We start from the raw sequence: 19034 nt of genomic DNA on the forward strand, positions 1-19034 counted from the left end.
GCCCCTAAGGAGAGCCATAACTGGATCTACAGAAACTGGGCCTGACTGCTAGAATCACCCGAACCGTTGAGCCTAAAATTATAAAAGTAAATCTTCAAGCAATGCTACTGAGTTTGATCCTGCAACCTCCGGAGTCCAGATTAAGCTTCGACAGGCTACATCTAGTCATCACAAAGTTACAACCTTCACATTCTATCAGTTATACCATACCCTTTTCAAACCAGGATGCGTTCATTTGTCCATAAAATCTAATGTTTCTTGCATCCGTAGACAAGTCGCAAGTCTGTTACAATTTTCAAATTATACGAAAGACTTGTCTGCACAGTACTTTGAATGTCATTGTTTCTGTAGTAACTAGTCCTCATGATCCGCAAAGAATATTATGGTTGACAAATAATTATTTGACTGAAGTCTGAAGCATCTGATTACAAAATATTATCCAACGTAGTCTACAAAATATAATATCCAACAATAGTTTTGTAAGGGGCACAAAAATTTCAAACGCATAGTCGATCAAATCAAGGCTTTTGGATTGTCTTCAAACTAGGGGCCACTATTTCTAACAGTCCTTTTGGATTGTCAACATGGACCCAATGGCCAGATTTTGGAAGAAGATGAACTGAAATTTTCCCATTAGAATTGTCAGCAAGGCTTTCAAGTCGCTGAACCACGGATGGAGACCACCTATCACTGTTTTCTGCACGCAGAACTGCAACCTGTAGTCCTTCTGGTGGGTGTTCCAGTAGAGACCAATAACTCTGCTCCCTGCAAAATTTATGATTGATATTTTTGTAATTGAGACTGCAACAAGAGGCATTTCTATTAGTGTATTGTAAGAGGATATGGAATTCACCTGTAGGAATTGAACATTTGGACAGCACCGTCAAGATTGAAGGCAAGCGTCTCGTGGTCCCCTGACTTCTTAAGGTTGCTCCCTATCCATTCAGAGAACGGCTTCGAGAATCCAAGTTTCATCATGTGATCAACTAGCCACCTGAGGTTCACAATGCAGAGAGCATTCACACTTACGCAGCAAGAGTCTGAATGCGAATGCATATTCCATGCCGTGAGACCTCGACATAATAAAATAATACTCTAAAAACTCTGACTAATCCAAACTTGTCCAAGTTGAATTCTTTAAGGGGTGGTTTGGATAGAAAGCAAAAAGGTGGAAAGAAAAAACTCTCTGCGGAGAAAAAGATCGCAAGAAATCCTCGAGCCTTCTAATAAGGCCTCAACAAGCTAGAATCATGGAAATTGTGCCGGACCATAGATCCCAACTCCACCCTCAAGCTCTGTACTCTTCACAATTTTAAGTTTTAGCTTTTAGATTTCCGTCTTTCTATCCAAACACCCTACCGACCAGATGAAACTTGACACACTAGCTAATTTCTGTTAAATGTCATGTCTTTTCACTGGATGTTTCAAAAAGATACTACTGTACTAAAAAACTAAGCCGGAGTGAAAACCTCAACAAAACTTCAATACACATAACAAAACCCAAATGAACCAAAATTTGCAGAGCTGAAGACTCAATATTTGGAGATCGCAGAAGTGGGCTAAAACTAATAATTGTAATAACCCTAATAGAAATAATCTACAAACTATAGTAGTATGCAGTTGGTAAATCATGGTCTTTGTAAGTACATAATGTTATCCTCCTATCACAAGACGACATGTGGCGCTACAGGGCATAACATGAGACAATATTCACCACCACTAAAAGCATGACACGTGGCAGTGACATTTACAAGGAAGGGAAGGTGTTACAGTTTGACCAAGTCATGGTCTTGTGTTTAATTGTCATCAATACAGTTAAACACCCAAATGGTTACAAAGTAATTTATTTGATTAATGGTTGCATGGTGAGCCATTATGAACCACCAATATGAACCAACTTTATATACGAATCTAGAGAAACTCTCACATAATCTTCTCTCCCCCACCATCTCTACACTCTTACATGACTTTTTCCTGAAGTCATTATCTACAATCACTTGTACATAGAATTGGGTAAACTATAAACTCATTCCATACACCATGTAATCAATTCAAACTATATCAATAGACGGCTTTACGAGTCCGAAGAATTACCCATTTATCATTTAGGGCACTTCGTAAAAACCTTGTGTCTATTTGTTCTTTCTAATTTTCAATTAGCAAAGGCAAACAAATCTTATTGATGTAATGCATAGTGCATACCTTTTGTGCATTTACAATCTTACATAAAACTACGTGTGAATCGTACAACTTCCTTGTCTATATGGCTAAACTGCCAAACCAACAAATTCTGAGCAGTGCATAAACAACTGACTTGAGAAGAGGCCATCTCATCTACGATGATCACATGTCCACTTGGAGTAATTTAAGAGAAAGGCAGATAGAGTGAATTAAGAAAAACTTCACCGTGGATTATATTCAAGCTCAACTGAGCTCATTCTGGGGTGTTACTTATTTAAGGTGCTCAGATATTTCAATTGATGTTATAAACTTGATTCTCTTTCTTCTCATTCAAAATGAAAATTTCTATATGCCCAACCACAAAATCAATGGCATATAATGGACGAGATATGTGTTAATGCAAAACCAAAATTATTTGTTACACATACATAAACACTGCAGAAAAATAGGTACAGATATGACAACCATGCACCACAACATTCAAGGATGGCCAATAATTTATACTAATGTTGCCAAAGAATGCACATAGATATACATTGCATATCATAATAATCCAATGGTGTGATGTAAGTTATCTGATAGTCTTACTATCTTGAAATTTGAAAATACTATCAAACGAATATGTAGTATCTGTGTGTAATGATATGCATACGTCATTATCAAAATGATTTTTAGTAACACGTGTTACCACAATTAGCATGGCCTTTATCGCCATAATATTCAGGAAAACCCCATAAGGAATTCAAGGCCAAGAAATTTGGCACGTCACAAGGTATTAACGCCAAGAATTGGCTAAAAACAGTTATCAAGTAACTTGTTATAACTTGACACCACTGTCTACTTAACTATCTTGTCATCATGGTTTTTGTAAGGTTTTATCTTTGGCAATAAAACAGGTGGGGGTTCTGCCTTAACCCCAGCTTAATTTTTCAAAAAAAAAAAAAACTATCTTGTCATCATGGGACTATATTTCAAGAGTGAGCCAAAATACAAAACATTATTCGCTTATTATATTTAAACTGATTCAAACATAAAAGTATTTATAAATTAGTGAATAGTTTAGATAATGAACTTTTTGATTACGTGCACACCATGATGAGGTACGTTAACAAAACAATGTGAGGCACAATAGCCATGATCTGCTTATTATCACATAGTTCAATCATAAAAGTTGATTTAAATTAAAAGGAAAAAAAAAACTCTCCTTTTACATGCACGAATGGTGTGCATATCCACTAATTAATTAATAAGACTAGGCCTGACAATATACATGAGTGATGTATTTTATGTAAACAATATTAGCACGGAAGTGATAACAAACTAACACATAACCATACATCACTATAAGGAAAAAGAAACTTTACTTCCGTGATGGTAATGAGGAAGGTAGACTCTGCAGGGTCTGCAGAACCTTCTCTACTTCTCCATCATTAAATTCAGGTTCTACTTCTCCAGGAACAGAGTCCAGAACCCACAGCTGTTCTGCATAAAAAAGAACATGAGAAACCATTCTTACATGTGGGAATGAAGATGGGTCGAATCTTCATCTTTTTAAGTATGTATAATTATTATAAAAAATGAAGTCAATACTGTACAAAAAAAATTCAAAAACTGAAGAAGCAGAACTTGAATAGTTTTCACTAGGGCTGGTCATGAGACTCGGTGCTCGGCTCGTTTTGAGATCGGCTCGTCGCTCGCTCATGAAAAAATATAAGTCAAATATGAGCTTAGTTTTAGGCTCATTTCGAGTTCGAGTCGAGTAGCTCGCGAGCTACTCGTTATTTTATTAATTTTTTTTTTCTATATATCATATATGATCCAGAAAAATACCCAGGCCCATAAACATATTAACCCACAAAGTAAAACCCTAAAAAATAGCCAAAGCACCAAAATTTAGAGACGGCTCTCAAAAACTTTGACTCACAGAAACATCAATTAGAAATAACGCAGAAAGATCCGAAGCATCAATTTTCAAAGCAGCCTCAGCAACAATTACTTTAATCTTCTTAACTTTCGGTTTCTTAACTTTCTTCTCCTCCACAACAGCCACGTTGTCTTCCTCATAATCACTATCGAAATTATCATCATCCGAATTCCTCAATTTCGATTTCGGATATTTCGATTCCAATTCCGCCAAAGCTTTCTTCTGCGCCTCGATATTTCGACGGCGTCTCTCTTCTGCATGTTGATCCACGGAACTGAAAACATTAGATTTGTTACCATTGGTCTGGATTTTCTCGAGATCAATGTTGGAATCAGATGTTTGTTTCGTCGATGATGTTTTCTTGTGACGTTTCAGGTAAACCACCTTCTGCCAACAATTTTGAGTATATATGCCACTGTTTCCAGATGCAAGCTCACGAGCTACGAGTCTCGAGCTCGAGCTCATTTTGTAAAACGAGTCGAGTTTGAGCACAAAGTGAAGCTCGACCTTGAGTTTGAGCTCGGCTCGAACTCGAAAACTCACGAGCCGAATCTGAGCATGCCAATACTCGGCTGGCTCGACTCGATGACCACCCCTAGTTTTCACTAGGCTCGCTCGTCTTATAATCAATAAAAAAGAAAAGAACAATGTACACGACACCATCTATGAATTTCTTTTGGTAACTAAAAAAAACTTTATTATGTGTACCATAGACTGAGAGGTTCACACTACAACCCAAGAGCAAGATAAATTACATGAATATCTACTAAAATTTTCTGGATGCCTGGATCCAACCTACAAGATTTAGGTTCACATATCAAGATATTTTTAATGAATTTGATCTCTCAAAAATCCTGTTATCAAGTTTTCTAAGTACCTATGTGCCAATTCAATTGATCATTTGCAAAGAAAGGAATGGTAGAATCCTTAATTCGCCAACCAATCTATGGAAGGTCTCATTTTAAGTCAAAGCAACTCTTTTGGATTGTGACGAGGATGTGAATCTTCACTTCAAGGACCTTAAAGATGGTTGGAGTTTTATAATTGTATAATTGTACAGATTTGTGGTTTCTTTTTATGAGTTCAAAATTTTGATGTTTGCTGTCTGTCTGAATTGTCAACAAAAAAAAAACAAAAACAAACTCCTGACTAACAGTAAATACTACAATAGAGGCTAAAATTAATAAACTATAGAACCATTCTACTAAGATTTAATCAGTTTGCTATCCAAAAGCATGTCAGGTACTTTAATATAGTTTCTCCCAGTATCCAATATATGGTGCTGGTTATAAAGGTGTCAAATGGTTTTACACAAGGACATGGGGTAGAGAAACCAGATATGACTTTCAACATCATGTAAAGTAGCCATATTTGTTGAATTATATAGTTCCATATCGAGCATCTAAACCTTGCATTATAACATATATGATCCTGGGTGGCTCCACTAGTTACGAATTGGTTTTAAAATGGATACTCCAAATTTAAGATGGTACGAGATCCAGGTTATTGTGCCCGGCGCCCATAACACATCAGTCACCACAATGAATTCACATGTTTGGCTCAAGTTAAGTTACAAGCCTAAATGTAGACGCTATACTGTAACATGATGAATTTAAAGACTAATAAAAATATATAAGATCTTGAGGCTGTTCCACCCATTGCTAACCTGTTTGGGCAAGACAACAGATTCACCATAATCTCCATTAGCACAACTTTGTGCAAACTGTAAGGCAACTTTGCCTCCCATAGAGTGTCCAATAACAACATCCGGCCAGGCCCAACCTTGAGAGTCAACCAGATTAGCCAAATCTTTTGCTGCATTGACCAAGTCATGCGGTGGATGAAGACCTTTTAGCTCCGCTGATCTCCCATGGTTCCTCAGGTCGACTAGAACCATTCTCCAATCTTAGAGAAAACAGACAATTCAAGAATAATTTGGGCAAACATAACACAAAAAAATGATATGGGGCAAGAGTTAAGAGACTGACCAAGTGGGGAATTAGTAGCGAGTGTGGAAACAAGATTCTTGGAAAAGGATCTCCAGTTTCTGGCAGAACCTAAAAGACCATGAAGAACAAAAACAGTCGCATTGTATGCTGGTTTCTCCCCTTTATTATTATTATTAGCTTCAATCTCTTCAAACGCTAAAGTCTCAAGTGATCTCCAACTATTCTTGTTATTCACCGAATAGTAATAACTCCACGCCGGTGATGATGTCGATGTGAATAACAGTCGAGCTTTTCTTATACTTGTTGCCATCATCATTTCCCAAACCTCTTTTCTTTTTCCCTTTTTCCTCAGACTATATATTTTTTTTACTGGGCCCCAACTCAAGGGCTTCATTACAATGATCAAATTTTCGTCATTTATTACTTTTCCAAATTTGCATTAGAATCTGGTGGCTTTCTGATTTGATTTTGTATGGACAGATGATGGGGTAAATGGGTCGTGTTCATAGGCATTTCATGAATAATATAAAATCTTGTCAAGTAAGATTGTGTTGATGAAATGTCATGAACAATGATCTATTTGTAGGATGATTTCTCACCAGAAGCATCAGATGGGCTGGAGCAGTTTTGATGAAATAGTAGATCTGATTTACACAGTGCTTCTTTGGATTTAGACAGTCAGCAAATTTACTTACATATGTAAGACATTGAACTATGAATGTATTCAACTTACATATTTCTCAGTCAGCCATATCAACAATTGCTCTGATTCAGCATTTTTCACATATCTATCTCTATTAACATATTATGCCATCAGTACTTCACTGAGGCGATATAACAAGCCGAATGGTGGTAATGAGAAATTCTCACACAGCAACTGTAACAGAAAACACAAAAGAAGAGAGCTACGAACTGTGCTCCTCTACTTAGTCAAATGGATCAATTCTAAGATCATGTTCGCTAGCCATAACCATTCCGGTGCACAAGCATGTAGGACACATCACCTGGAGGGACATGAATGACAAATATAGATTAGTAAAACTGAGGTCCTTGAGGTCCTTGTTCGTTACATTTAAATACGGCCAATGATTCCAAACTACCCTTCTTTTTAAGGCATAATGATAATAAATATGAGAAGGTTGGTGAGGGAGACTTTAGAATCAAACTTAACCATCTGGTCTGATTCTTTCATACACCATCTGGTCATTTTACACAAGCATATTGTCTCTCCGAGGAGGCACCCCTGATAAACACAGCTTCAAATGCAAAGTTCTGGGTAAAAAACAAATCTCTTTCTCCTGTTCAAGTCTCACAAAAGCCAAAATCCAGTCCATTCCAGATATTTTGTGACAATATGATTAGCAAGAAGCATGAATAAATTCGAGGATTTGGCCTAAGCAGTTACATTTTCTTTTGCTTCAGACCTCAACTCACTGATATCAGGAATTAAACTCAAGTTATTTCCATTCATATTTCATACCTTTCCAGCTCCAGAGCAGTTTATACATCTTTGGGTTGTGGGTGCACGAAGAGGACGATCAGATCCACAGGCTATTGAAATGGGCTCAATGCTCAAACACACACCACTAGCAGAACAACGTGCACAGGCCAAGTATCCTGCAAATTTCAAGAGCAAACAATCGTATGCAGGTGAGATTTCACTAGTACTGACACAAATAGTCCCCACCAGTGGCGGAGCCAGGGGGGTCCCAGGGTACACCCTGGCGCACCCTCAAATTTCCTTAACAAAATATATATACTTCACTAGAAACCTTTGCTTGGTCAGTGACAAAAAAAAAAGACCAACATCTCTTTTAGTGATGTAAGAAAACATGTTTAAAACAAGAAAAAATAAGAGCTAGTGAATGAGGGAGAGTTGAGTTGGCAGACCTGAACCTGATCGTGCCTCATTTTCCCAGTGAGGAAGATGATGACGTCATTTTTCTTTTAAATCAAGTCTTAAGTTGGGCAGCCCATGTCTTACGCCCATATATATCAAGTCTTAAGCCCATACAACTGTTAAAAAAGTTCATAGACCCTACTAGAATGTAATTCCTTCTGGCCCACATAGCATTAAATCATATTCGGGCCTTATTTCATTTTGACCGATCACACTCAAGCATACTAACTATCCAACCCATTTACTAGAGTAATAATAAAAATAAAAATAAAAGCCAACAAGGAAAAAAAATAAAAGGAAAAGATCTTCTTTACAATTATTAATTACTCTACTTAAAGATATCTCGTGGACTCATTTACTATGGAGGAGCATGAAGAGCGTATACGTATTGTATTGAGATATTGCTAGACCAGAAATTGTACACTAAGTTCAGCTCACGCTTTAAGATTTGTAGGAATGACGCAGAAATAAAGTAAAATCTATTTGTTGTCGATTTGGATTCTATAAAAAAAAAAAAAAAAAAAAAATTGGAGCGTGACAGTTACTCCTAGGAAGTACAGTAGATGCGAGTTTTGATCTAATACTTCCAAATTTAAAATTTTGTTACCTAAGCTATAATATGATTTTGTAATTGATAACATACACTACAAAAAAATTGTTGTTTGTATAACAGTATTAAAAAAACAAATAAAAAAATAAAATAAAACGATAGACTCACAAATATTAAACTTAAGAGAAAAACAAAAAAAACGCGTATACGTTTTAATTGAATTTGCGTTGAAAAATTTGTAGTGCTAATCGGCTCACCCTGGAATAAATTCCTGGCTCTGCCACTGGTCCCCACTACAATCAATCTATTAGCATTTTAAATAGGCTCCCATCACAAAATCCCACCGTCTCTAAGAGGGCAGCCACTTATTGAAAGGCAGGCCACAAGAAAGTAAAAACTATTTTATCATACCCACCTAATTAGGGGATCCTAATTTCGAGTATCTTTATCCTCATCAAATCTCTACCACTGCCAACACTTCCACACCATTGCAACCACCACCACCCTACTGCCACCATCATTTTCTTCTAAAAAAGGAAGAACAAATTTATCATCAAAGGTAGCTGATGATGGAAGTTGTATTTTTTTTTTTCTGCTCTAGAATCAGTGGGTTTACGAGTATATCAATTACGAGTCTTTAAATATGGTACATAACAAATTGCCACTTGTGCAATAACAAAATTGTGGTATGAACAAAGTTTAGATGCAACTACGAATATAGGCATATAGCAGTATAGCACTTAAAGCTCTTTCGATGGGTAGAAGCACAACACTGTCTTTTACAAAAGTTCATACATACCAGTTCCATGGCAATACTTGCATCTTTTCTTCTCTTGTTGCTCAACATTGTTGACTTCGATCAACATCAATGCAGAAATAACACCTACAGCACCACCTGAGAAGGATGCCACGATGGGATCTACCTGACTGAATCATTATAAAACAAAATGTTTCAAGAGACCAAAAACGAAAACAATCAATCTGTATTTTCATATCCAACACTAACCAGTTCAAAAATCCTATAAACACAGATAAAATTCAACAACGCGGAATCTTAGTTTGATACTAAAGCATTATTACATAAATATATATGAATTTTCAATTTATACCTTAGCTGCATCGGCAAATGCATGTTGCGTATGAAATCTTCATATGAGGTGCCCCCTATACCTAGTTTCAGCTCCAGCTGTCATAGAACATGGAAGAAGTTTCATCTCATTTTCCATCACAGTTCATAAAGACAAAGACTAACATATTCAGTTGCTCGAAACAAAATAAATAAGTCATATTGATTTAGAGACGTTCCTCGACAAAAGAAAATTTGAGCTCAAGCACAAGTGCTTACAACTGGTGCAAGAAGCCCACCAAAGACGATAATCCCAGATATGAATGAAAAGCTTGTCAGGTACAGTTTCTTTAACGTTGTCTTCGTCTACAAGAAAGAGAAAGATTAGAAGTAGGTATAAAGCAAAGATGAGGAGAAAAAGAAAATCAGAGTATTTAAAAAAAAAAAAAAGATTAATGGTTAAAGAAAGTCTAGGGTGATTATTATTATTATTATTATTTTATTTTATTATTTTTATTATTACTTTGACTTTTTGATAAGTAAAATCAGGTGATTAGGAAAAATTGAAAGAGAAAAAAGTCAAATGATGCCTCTCACATGTTATATTTGCTAGGGCTTCAACAAGGTGATACATCAGATGGTGTTGATACTACACCTAAGAAATCTTCAATCTATATACTATCTTATCATGAGGTCCAAAACATTGTGTCTGCAGGTATCTGTCAGTGTGTGAGTACTTGTTATTTATGTGAGACCGTTCATATGTTTTGAGAATTACCACATGAGGGAGAAAAGGAATAGATGAAGGGATGTCAGGCATCTCATCCGCTTCTTCGCTAATCTCATCAATAACCTTGGTTCTTTTTATGCGTTTTTGTACCCGTAGCCTCCTCACCTATAAATAAAATAAAGAGAAACATTAAACTATAAAACATACATCAAATCCCTTAACTAAAATACATCAGTTCCCTTAACTCAAATACCAGGATCTGGTAGAAAGTATTTTTTTTTTCAAGTTGCATAATAAAGAAAAATAGAATAGAACAGTTCGATGGCCATAAATACTTTACCTCTTCCATGAGTAGAAAGATTTTGTTTCTCCTACTCTTTATGTTGTCTTGGATCTCTTTCATCTGCATCTGAACAAAATCTTGAACAGTTTCTGGTCCTTCTATGATACAGAAGCTGCTGATAACAGCAATGAAAAAAAAAGGATTTAGGAACAATCAACAAAGGTTTAACTATTGGTAATAGAACCAACAATTATACCTATATGCTGTGAAGGACTATATTGTATACATACAGGTAGCAAGAAAATTATTAAGTTGTTTAAAGTAAAGATAAAACAAATAAAATCAAATCTAGAATGAGCGAGTGATCCAGGGTTAGGGGGCATAAAATACTGTCTCGGAGTTTCTCAGTTCGTCTGTCTTCTCACCATTATACTTTCTTCTCTCGCTCTTCCTTTTCTTCTTCCCTGCTTCTCCTCTCTCTCCCTCTCTCTTTCTATGCTTGCTTACTCTAGGGGACCTTCGCTTGTTCCTCACAGTATAGTAGTAGAAACACCATATATGTAGAATACGTGTAGCAAAGATAGGCTCAATAAATAAGGCTTAAGTTCATGTATAGTTTTTTCATCCCTTAGCCACATTTCCCTGACCGTATAAAAGAATTAATCAAGCAAGATCGAATTGAAGGAAGATCCACTTCCATATATTTTTCATGTACATCTCTATACAAGAAGAAGATAAATTTGTGGAGACAAAATGTTACAGATGAGATTCTAAGCTGGCCCCTTCTTTGTATCTGTCGGGACTTGGAATTTCTTGATCAAAGTGGCACCAGAAGTTTTGCAAATTCAAAGACTCCCTACGGTCATATGGGGAGTTTTTACTTGAGTAGTTATTTAAGCCCTTCAAGGCCAGGGACGATAGCCTTCAAAACAGTTTCTCTAGAGCCAGTTACAGCTTATGGTCAATTAGAATTCCGGGATGGTGATGATAGCCTTCGAATTAGGTGTAAGCTAACATGGCTGCCTAGTTGGACCAAAGTGAAAGCATCTACATAAAGGTGGTTATTGTGTGATGTGGAGCAGTGTAGGTGATTAGGCTACTAAAGTGGCAACAACCTGTCATGTTTCATTATTTAACACCCAGTTGATTGGGTTGTAAGCAACAACTTCTACATATAAAAACTTGTCTTCAACGTGCTCTTTCAGATGACACCACATAAGGCATACCACGAGGAACTATAGGCACACACAACTGCTACTAGTCAGAACTTTTGGTCTCGAAGTATTTTGCTTTAACTCTGCCGTAAATAACAGCTTCCTTAACCTAAAATATGGTAAAATAGAAAACCAGAATGACAGATATTTTGGTTCAAGGAGCAATTTTTCACGAAAACTGCTCAAAAGCCCTCTGTCGTGAAAATCATTGTTCCTCAAGAGTTAGTATTAGATCAAATTCGTACCAATCATCAAATCATAGTTCCATATATACACTCCAATGCAAAATAAATTAAATTTCCAAAGTTTCATATTTTCAACACTTTGTCGAAAACATCGTCAGTAACAAATATCATCAGAAAATCAGCTTAACTGTTAATATCAAACTCTATAATCTCAACAAGAAAAAAAAAAAAAAACAAACCTTGAGGATTTATCACCAGAGGAATTCTCTGTAGCAGAACAAGAAACAATTCTTGACTGAGAATTAGTTGCAGACAAAGAAACAAGATTTGGTTTTCCATAAAAGGGGTGGCTGTTATTGTTGGAAATGAAAAGTAAACGTTTTGGTGAATTGGGTTTTGAGGAAGGAACTGAAGGAAGTATAGAGAAATGAGCCAAGGAGTTCATTTCTCTCTCAAAGTGATGGAGAGAGAGAGTGAACATGTGTGCTTCTATGTAAGGTTGGTGGTTTTTTAAGAAGAATCTAAACAAGTATCTTTTGTCTGCAGAAGAGGACAGTTATCTGCACGTGTAATACTGGTAGTCGTCAGTGAATGTTTTTTGTTAATCGTTATTTTTCTCTGGGGAACTATTTCAGTCATTGAAACATCGTGGAATTCGGCACATTTTAGATCCAATCCAGCTTCTTTTTTTATAACAATCGTTTTATAGATATTGGTAAATTTCAAGCGTAAATTCTGCATTCTTCTGATGTTACACTATCGTAATAGTCACGTCCATACATCGTAATGTCAACTCATACAACAGAAATTGTCCCTTTACAAGTACCAATGAATTACAATTGGTTTGGAGGACTTTGGAGGACATACTGTATCAGTGCCTAGTCTTCTTGAACCTAAATTACAAAATTAGAGATGCTATCTTCAGAAATAACATCAGCAACATAAAAAGCTTTAAATAGTAAATCCAACATACTAGTCCACATTTTGATGCTTCACAGGGATCGTTATCCCATGCCCACGACAAGGACTCTGTCTTGAAGTTGCTTTCCTCTTTAGTACATACAACCCGGTTTCTTCCTTCTTCGATTGTTGTAATATGGGAAATAATGTGAGGAAAGACTTTCTTGTATGATTCTTCTCCAATCAAGAGATCAGAATGCCCAAATCCATCCACCACCACTCTTGAATGTCTAAAACCAGGTTGGTGCAACTTCATGTACTGATGGGCAAGAAAAGACGTCTGCGGGGTCACTAAGAGAGATCTTCCACCTGATAGATAGAGTGTGTGGGTTGCCATTCTCTCAGGATGGATCAAATATTGGTTTTTACCAGCGTGGTCAACTATGTGACCAGTAGTGCAGATCTTACGAATGTGAGGGAATGCTGACATAGGAAGCTTTGAAATGTTAAGCTTACAAAGCCAGTGGTGCATAGATGAGCTTACATTATCATGCCAGAATGCGTTGCCAAAGATTCCTGAGAAGACCTCACATTCGTCATAGGCGCATCTCTCACACCGGGGTATCAGTCGGGCTATATATTTAAGGAGTCTGTGAGGCAGACTACTTTCTGAGTTTCGGAACATGGGAAGAATTCTTTCCTTGCCTAGTATTCCCATTGAAATCTGTGAATTAATAGAGTCAGAGAAACACATATACTCGAGCAATTAGCTAGTGTGAACAAAAATATAAAGTTATCCCTTGTGTGTATGAGAAGCTAGGGTGCTTACAGGGATGAGTGGAAGCTTCATTTTTACTAATGAAGAAGTTGTGATCTTGAAGAACATCGAAGAGTTTGTACAACATAGAGATGCAATGTTGGTTGCAGAGACATGGCCTCCCATTAGAGCAATATGAACTGCTAAACCTCCAACACAGTGTGCAACCACATGAACTTTTACAGATGCTCCATTCAGTTCCCCAATTTTTTATTGCTAAAATGAAGACAACCAAAAGAAAAGGTTCTCAATGATCTTTCATACACAGGATTTTATAATTGACATTCAGTAATCATATGAAAGATTACCAGCAGGGATATCAAACTTCCCGATATCTTCAACAGTGAACTCGTTCGAAGGATGTGAGGGGTGTAGTCGTGATTGAAGTAACCATGCTTCTTGGTCATTTTCTAGTAATGTGCGAATCAGATCATTTGGTTCCGTTGGTAACCAATAACTTTCACCAGAATAGCCATTAATCAACAGAACTGGATTTTGATTGTATCCTTCATTCTTCCATAGATCTTGCTTGCATTTCCATTGCCTACAAGTGATGATAGCTCCATCTTCTGCATGATTTACACAAAAAGGAAAATTTGGAAATAGTTGCTTAGGATATAATAAAAACTCTTACCTTCCAAAGAGTTCTTCAAGTAAATTGAAATTTGAGCAATCTAGACAAACAGAGTTAATAGCTGTCAAATTTAATACTTGATTTGGGCATGATCCCATACTAATGAATCAGTGTATTAAAAAGTCTCCTAAATTGATTATATATTTAAAGTTCAAAATGATGGTCTTTAGAATTACCTGTTTTTATTTTGTGAAGAGTGCTGGGAGGATAAGGTCTCTCCCTCAAATCTGATGGCGAGAAGCCGGAATGGCTCCCTCGAGGTGTTTGTTGGATATAGGTCCGCAAGAGGGACCGCAAGAGCAGACATATAAACCGGCCCTTCACATTCCCTTTTAAGCCTATCAAACTTCGAAGAAGATCCAGAAAAGAAAGAGAAAGCTCTCCTTTCAAATCAATCTTCTGTTCTTTGCTACTCTGTTGACCAAGTGTTCTGAATGTCACATGCAGTGTTGTAGACTCACTCCAAGCATAGGTATATAGAAGATATGGATTCATTATTTTCTTTCCTTCAAGAATATATCTGCAATGATTTTCCTTCATATTAGATCTGCATGAAAGGTAAAAAAGAAAATATAGTTTCATCTGAATGAATAAATCAAAATTACCTTGAACCAGAAGCTGACGCTAGAACGAGATGATAATGCATGTATTGTGTATAAGGGGTTCTGTTATCCACTTGGCACATATCAACTTTCCCATTTACAATATAAAGTTTGTCCTTCTCCACGGCTTCAAAGATAACACACCCTCCAACTTTACCTCTTAAAAGTGGATCAGATTCTCCTATAGTTGAACTTTGATGATAGCTTGAGTTCATCTTCATTATGAGATGTGCTGTACATGGCATACCCCCTATATAACCTCTCATGGTCTCTTTAACTAGGAGATGTGATCTTTGCTCGGCTTCTAAGCTCCTACTAACTCTCACCTCTGGTTTTGGAACAACTGCTTCGTCCAAAGTACTCGTACATTGCTTGTCAACATAATGTTGTTCTTTCTTCATATTTAGTTGAGGTGCAGTAGAGTTCTTGTGCTTAAGAACATCCAGCACCAAGTTTCTACTAACATGCTCGGCAACCGTAGCAATAGTAAGGCATGGGTTTATGCCTATGGAACAGGGAATCAGTGATGCATCACAAACATAAAGGCCTTTGTGCACTGTTGGACTGCATTTCGAGTTGAAAACTTGGCCATTGGGGTCACAAACACCATTTGAAGGATCTGACGCTGCATTACACCCTCCTAAAAGATGAACTGAAGTGCTTCTATGCCTCGACATGAACAAGATTCCTCCTATTCTCTTAGTGAGTTTTTGAAGGGCTTGAATTTTCCTTGGGAGTATTGGATCACGAGGTGGGCTAAAGCATATCTTGTCTGTGCCTTTTTCTAAAGTAATCTTCCCATCGCTATCATCGTAACCCATGACATTGAACACCATAGCTTGGCCAGCTTTTAGACCGAACATGTGGTTCAACTTATCGATTAGTCCATGTAAGAACCAGAAACCATTGGGCCATCCGTAGGTTTGTATTCCCTTGAATAACAAGTAAGGGAAAGAGGTTGGAAGCACTGCACTCTGTGCAGGAAACTGAAGTGTTAATAGCCAAAACATAAGAGTTGTTCATTGTCTAGAAAAGTTATGTAGAGTACTAGAGAAATTCTTATTGAATATCAGAACCCTCTACCTGGATGGTGAACCCCAAAGATGAAGTGTATGATGTGGAAATCGCCGGTCCTGGTCTATCTTGAAATGGAATATTTGAAAATTGGTTTTTATCCAATCCATAAGCACCCAATGGAGCTGAGCTCCCGGCAAGATAAGCACAACTGTTACCATTGCAACTGAATCCAAAACCAAGCTTCTCAGAGACATGTAATCCTCTTCTTTCGGACTGAAATAATATATCCGTAGTACCAAGCACTCCAGCTGAACCACGCATAAACATACACATTAAAAGGACGATATCCAAATCTCTGCTTTGTTTACTATAGTGTGAGTTTCAAAGGGACATGCATCTTACCTGAAATAACTACAAAATCACACAGTACATAATCAATATCATTTGAGTAAACTCGCCATCTTCGTTTCAGTTTCTTGTCAAGTCCTTCTGTCTCTTCGCAACCTTCATCTGAGTTTCTCACCACATACTGAACTTGACATTCTGTTTTAATTGTACATCCAACCTACATGTAACAAGCAATTGTTGTAGTTAGTAACAAAATTTGGTTGTAGCTGAATGATAGAAACTGTAAATGTCAAATTTTATCCCTAAGGATTAGATATTTTAGATCTAACATTACACCAAATGATGATTAAGCTCAGGGATTATTCAGGGGAAGGTGTAGCTAGGTTGGATGGAAATGGCTTTTTTTTATCATGAGGGAGAAGATGCCTACGTATCTAGTGTCTTGGGAGAATATGCCTACGTATCCAGGAAGAAGATGTCTATTATTATTACAGAGACTAATAATAGGAAGTACAGAAATATGCCTTGACAGCTGAAACCAAATAATTCTTGTCAGTGGAATTTTTAGCATTGTAAGGACAACCAGAAAGACAATTTCCACAGGCTAAGCAGCTACCCATTGAATCAGCTGAATCTTCTTTGTCGAAGTTTATACTCAACTTCATAGAACTGGGGCTGCATTCCTCAATTTCTTCTTGGACCACTCCTCTCATGACTTTGGCATTTGGAAACTCGACAGGAACACTCTGTGCTCTGAGCATAGTTGAAGCAGCTGCTTCGCATACTTCCCAATTTTTTCCCAATCCTTTGGCCATTTCTTGTTCCTTCTTGCACGTACTGGAGTCGATGCCATCACTCCAGCATTCACTAGTGAGCCTCCTCCAAGCCCGCAAGCAACTACTGCTACTGAATCATCTTGGTAATATAACTACAGTTTAAACAAATATTTGTGAATAATCATATCTCAGAATGAAATTTATGGCACCATACTTAAAGTTCCAAGATAAGTACTTAGTTTCAAGGTGAGAACAACACATAGTGATAAATACTAAAGAATATCCATTTGACCAACAAATTGTTCTGCAAATGACGTCTTTCCTACGTTACTAAGATTTCTTAGTACAACGCAAGAAAAGTTACTTATATTTTTGGTATAGATGATATATACAGGCTTTCTCTTAAACGTACATGTTCATGGGGCAGCTTATATAGTGTCTTGAACAATTAACTTTTTAATTTACGCTTATTAATTTGTTCGTGGGCAGCATATATATGACACTATATAAGCTGTGCAAGACACTATATAAGCTACTCAAGACACTATATAACATGTCCGTAAATGGACAGCCGTTTAAGAGAAAGCTTGTGGATATACAATACAAGCGGGTAAGTTGCCTTTAAGAGTGGCGTCGTGAAAGGTCGTGTTATGTATAGCTAACAGCAAGATGAGGAAAAAAAATCATCAATTCTCTCTTTTTCTTTAGTTTTCAATATCAATAATTTTAGTCCAACTAATAGCACTTTCGCCATTTTGCAGCAATCTCTTAGAGTCTACGTAGCTGGGCCATAAGAGAATTCCTGGGTAACTTGGTTCCAAAGAATAGAGGGTATGCAGCATTCTAATTACATGCTACCTATACAGTGAATGTAACCATACCCGACTTTCAACACCTGCCAAGCTGAGGGACTTGTGTAGCAAAGCCATTAGAAAAACATACTATGACAATGATCATAGAAGTCGAAATGAAACAAGAACAAGAAAACAGCCGCAATGAAAATTAAACTCAACTCTACGAATAAGAAGTAGAAAAATAACCTGAATTAAAGCTTCTTTACGGCCAAAACTGAATCCCCATTTCCGGTTTTCTATCTTTACTGCGGACATGATCCTCACACTATTGGTTGGAAAGTCCTGGGATTCCCATTTGCCACCTTTCTCCATCAAACAGACCTTAATCCCTGCCATTGACATTCGACAGGCTGCAACAGAACCACCATATCCAGACCCAATAACAACAGCATCATACCCTGCAGCTTCATCTCCATGACCAAACATATCTTTTCCGGCAACTGTTTCTCTTTCCATGGTACAGTTAAAGACTTAAACAGAGTAGAATGTGATTTATAGCCTCTTTCAACGCATATGGTTACCACAATTCAAATACTATTAAATGGCGTCGACAACAAGATATTGAACTGTTTAAGCACCCCCACTAAGGGGTAGCGTGCATTGTTTGTTTGTTCAAAGCCTCAACCAGAACTGTATTATACAGGTTGAGGACAATGGCTCCAAGTCAATATATTTTTTATTGATCAAAGGTCAATAGTGAATATTGTTGAATCTCTTTTCACAAGCGAAATGCTATGTCCAATATCATAGTTACAAGCGAAATGCTATGGTGCAAAATGTTAAGCTATATATACGTATCCAGCTAACCTTCTTTTAGTATTATTATGGAGTGAAAACATGTTTAGTTGTTAACAGGTAGAGCTTGATTTATTTGGTAATTATTGCATGACCATTAAATGCACCCATCTATCTCATCAACTAATTATCATTGCTGTGATTAGTCATGATAATTTTTTTTTTTTGCTAAAGGGTAATTGTATTAAGCAAAACTGAAAAAAATGTTACATGTACATTCAGTGAGAGCCTTGTGTAGGTCTCTCCAACTTAATTAAGGAACCTGTGGATGGTCATGATAATTGATAAAGTCATCAATCTATATATTCA

General features: G+C 36.9%; 4 protein-coding genes and 1 long non-coding RNA gene across 6 annotated transcripts; 1 reads left to right on the forward strand and 4 right to left on the reverse strand.

The window, feature by feature from the left end:
- Positions 1 to 380: 380 nt before the first annotated feature.
- On the reverse strand, positions 381 to 6535 carry LOC147482997 (alpha/beta-Hydrolases superfamily protein). The gene is made up of 5 exons (XM_086575738.1): positions 6094 to 6535; positions 5772 to 6010; positions 3546 to 3658; positions 854 to 994; positions 381 to 765 (listed from the first exon to the last, which is right to left on the reverse strand). The coding sequence occupies exons 1-5, from the start codon at positions 6446 to 6448 to the stop codon at positions 519 to 521; spliced, it is 1095 nt and encodes a 364-aa protein (XP_086431864.1). The 5' UTR covers positions 6449 to 6535; the 3' UTR covers positions 381 to 518.
- On the forward strand, positions 3808 to 8788 carry LOC147482998 (uncharacterized). Its single transcript, XR_015203673.1, has 2 exons — positions 3808 to 4480; positions 6535 to 8788. It is a non-coding gene; the product is annotated as an uncharacterized LOC147482998 (long non-coding RNA).
- On the reverse strand, positions 6732 to 12655 carry LOC147482999 (chaperone protein dnaJ-like protein). Of its 2 annotated transcripts, none has more exons than XM_086575740.1 (8): positions 12222 to 12655; positions 10641 to 10755; positions 10349 to 10465; positions 9850 to 9936; positions 9614 to 9690; positions 9304 to 9431; positions 7535 to 7671; positions 6732 to 7058 (listed from the first exon to the last, which is right to left on the reverse strand). In XM_086575740.1, exons 1-8 carry the CDS (start codon positions 12461 to 12463, stop codon positions 6981 to 6983), a joined length of 981 nt encoding a protein of 326 aa, XP_086431866.1. In that variant the 5' UTR covers positions 12464 to 12655; the 3' UTR covers positions 6732 to 6980. The 2 variants fall into 2 exon arrangements, with proteins under 2 accessions (XP_086431866.1, XP_086431865.1); XM_086575739.1 differs by having other exon boundaries at positions 10641 to 10758.
- Positions 12656 to 12761: 106 nt separating this feature from the next.
- On the reverse strand, positions 12762 to 16965 carry LOC147483000 (uncharacterized). Its single transcript, XM_086579470.1, has 8 exons — positions 16825 to 16965; positions 16355 to 16517; positions 16019 to 16260; positions 14939 to 15909; positions 14510 to 14853; positions 14002 to 14265; positions 13712 to 13911; positions 12762 to 13606 (listed from the first exon to the last, which is right to left on the reverse strand). Exons 1-8 carry the CDS (start codon positions 16963 to 16965, stop codon positions 12881 to 12883), a joined length of 3051 nt encoding a protein of 1016 aa, XP_086435596.1. The 3' UTR covers positions 12762 to 12880.
- LOC147483001 (uncharacterized) lies at positions 16764 to 18524 on the reverse strand. The gene is made up of 2 exons (XM_086575741.1): positions 18117 to 18524; positions 16764 to 17228 (listed from the first exon to the last, which is right to left on the reverse strand). Exons 1-2 carry the CDS (start codon positions 18384 to 18386, stop codon positions 17010 to 17012), a joined length of 489 nt encoding a protein of 162 aa, XP_086431867.1. The 5' UTR covers positions 18387 to 18524; the 3' UTR covers positions 16764 to 17009.
- Positions 18525 to 19034: the final 510 nt, after the last annotated feature.

The sequence above is a fragment of the Coptis chinensis genome, chromosome 8 (assembly GCF_015680905.1).
Source record: "Coptis chinensis isolate HL-2020 chromosome 8, ASM1568090v1, whole genome shotgun sequence".
NCBI lineage: Eukaryota > Viridiplantae > Streptophyta > Magnoliopsida > Ranunculales > Ranunculaceae > Coptis > Coptis chinensis.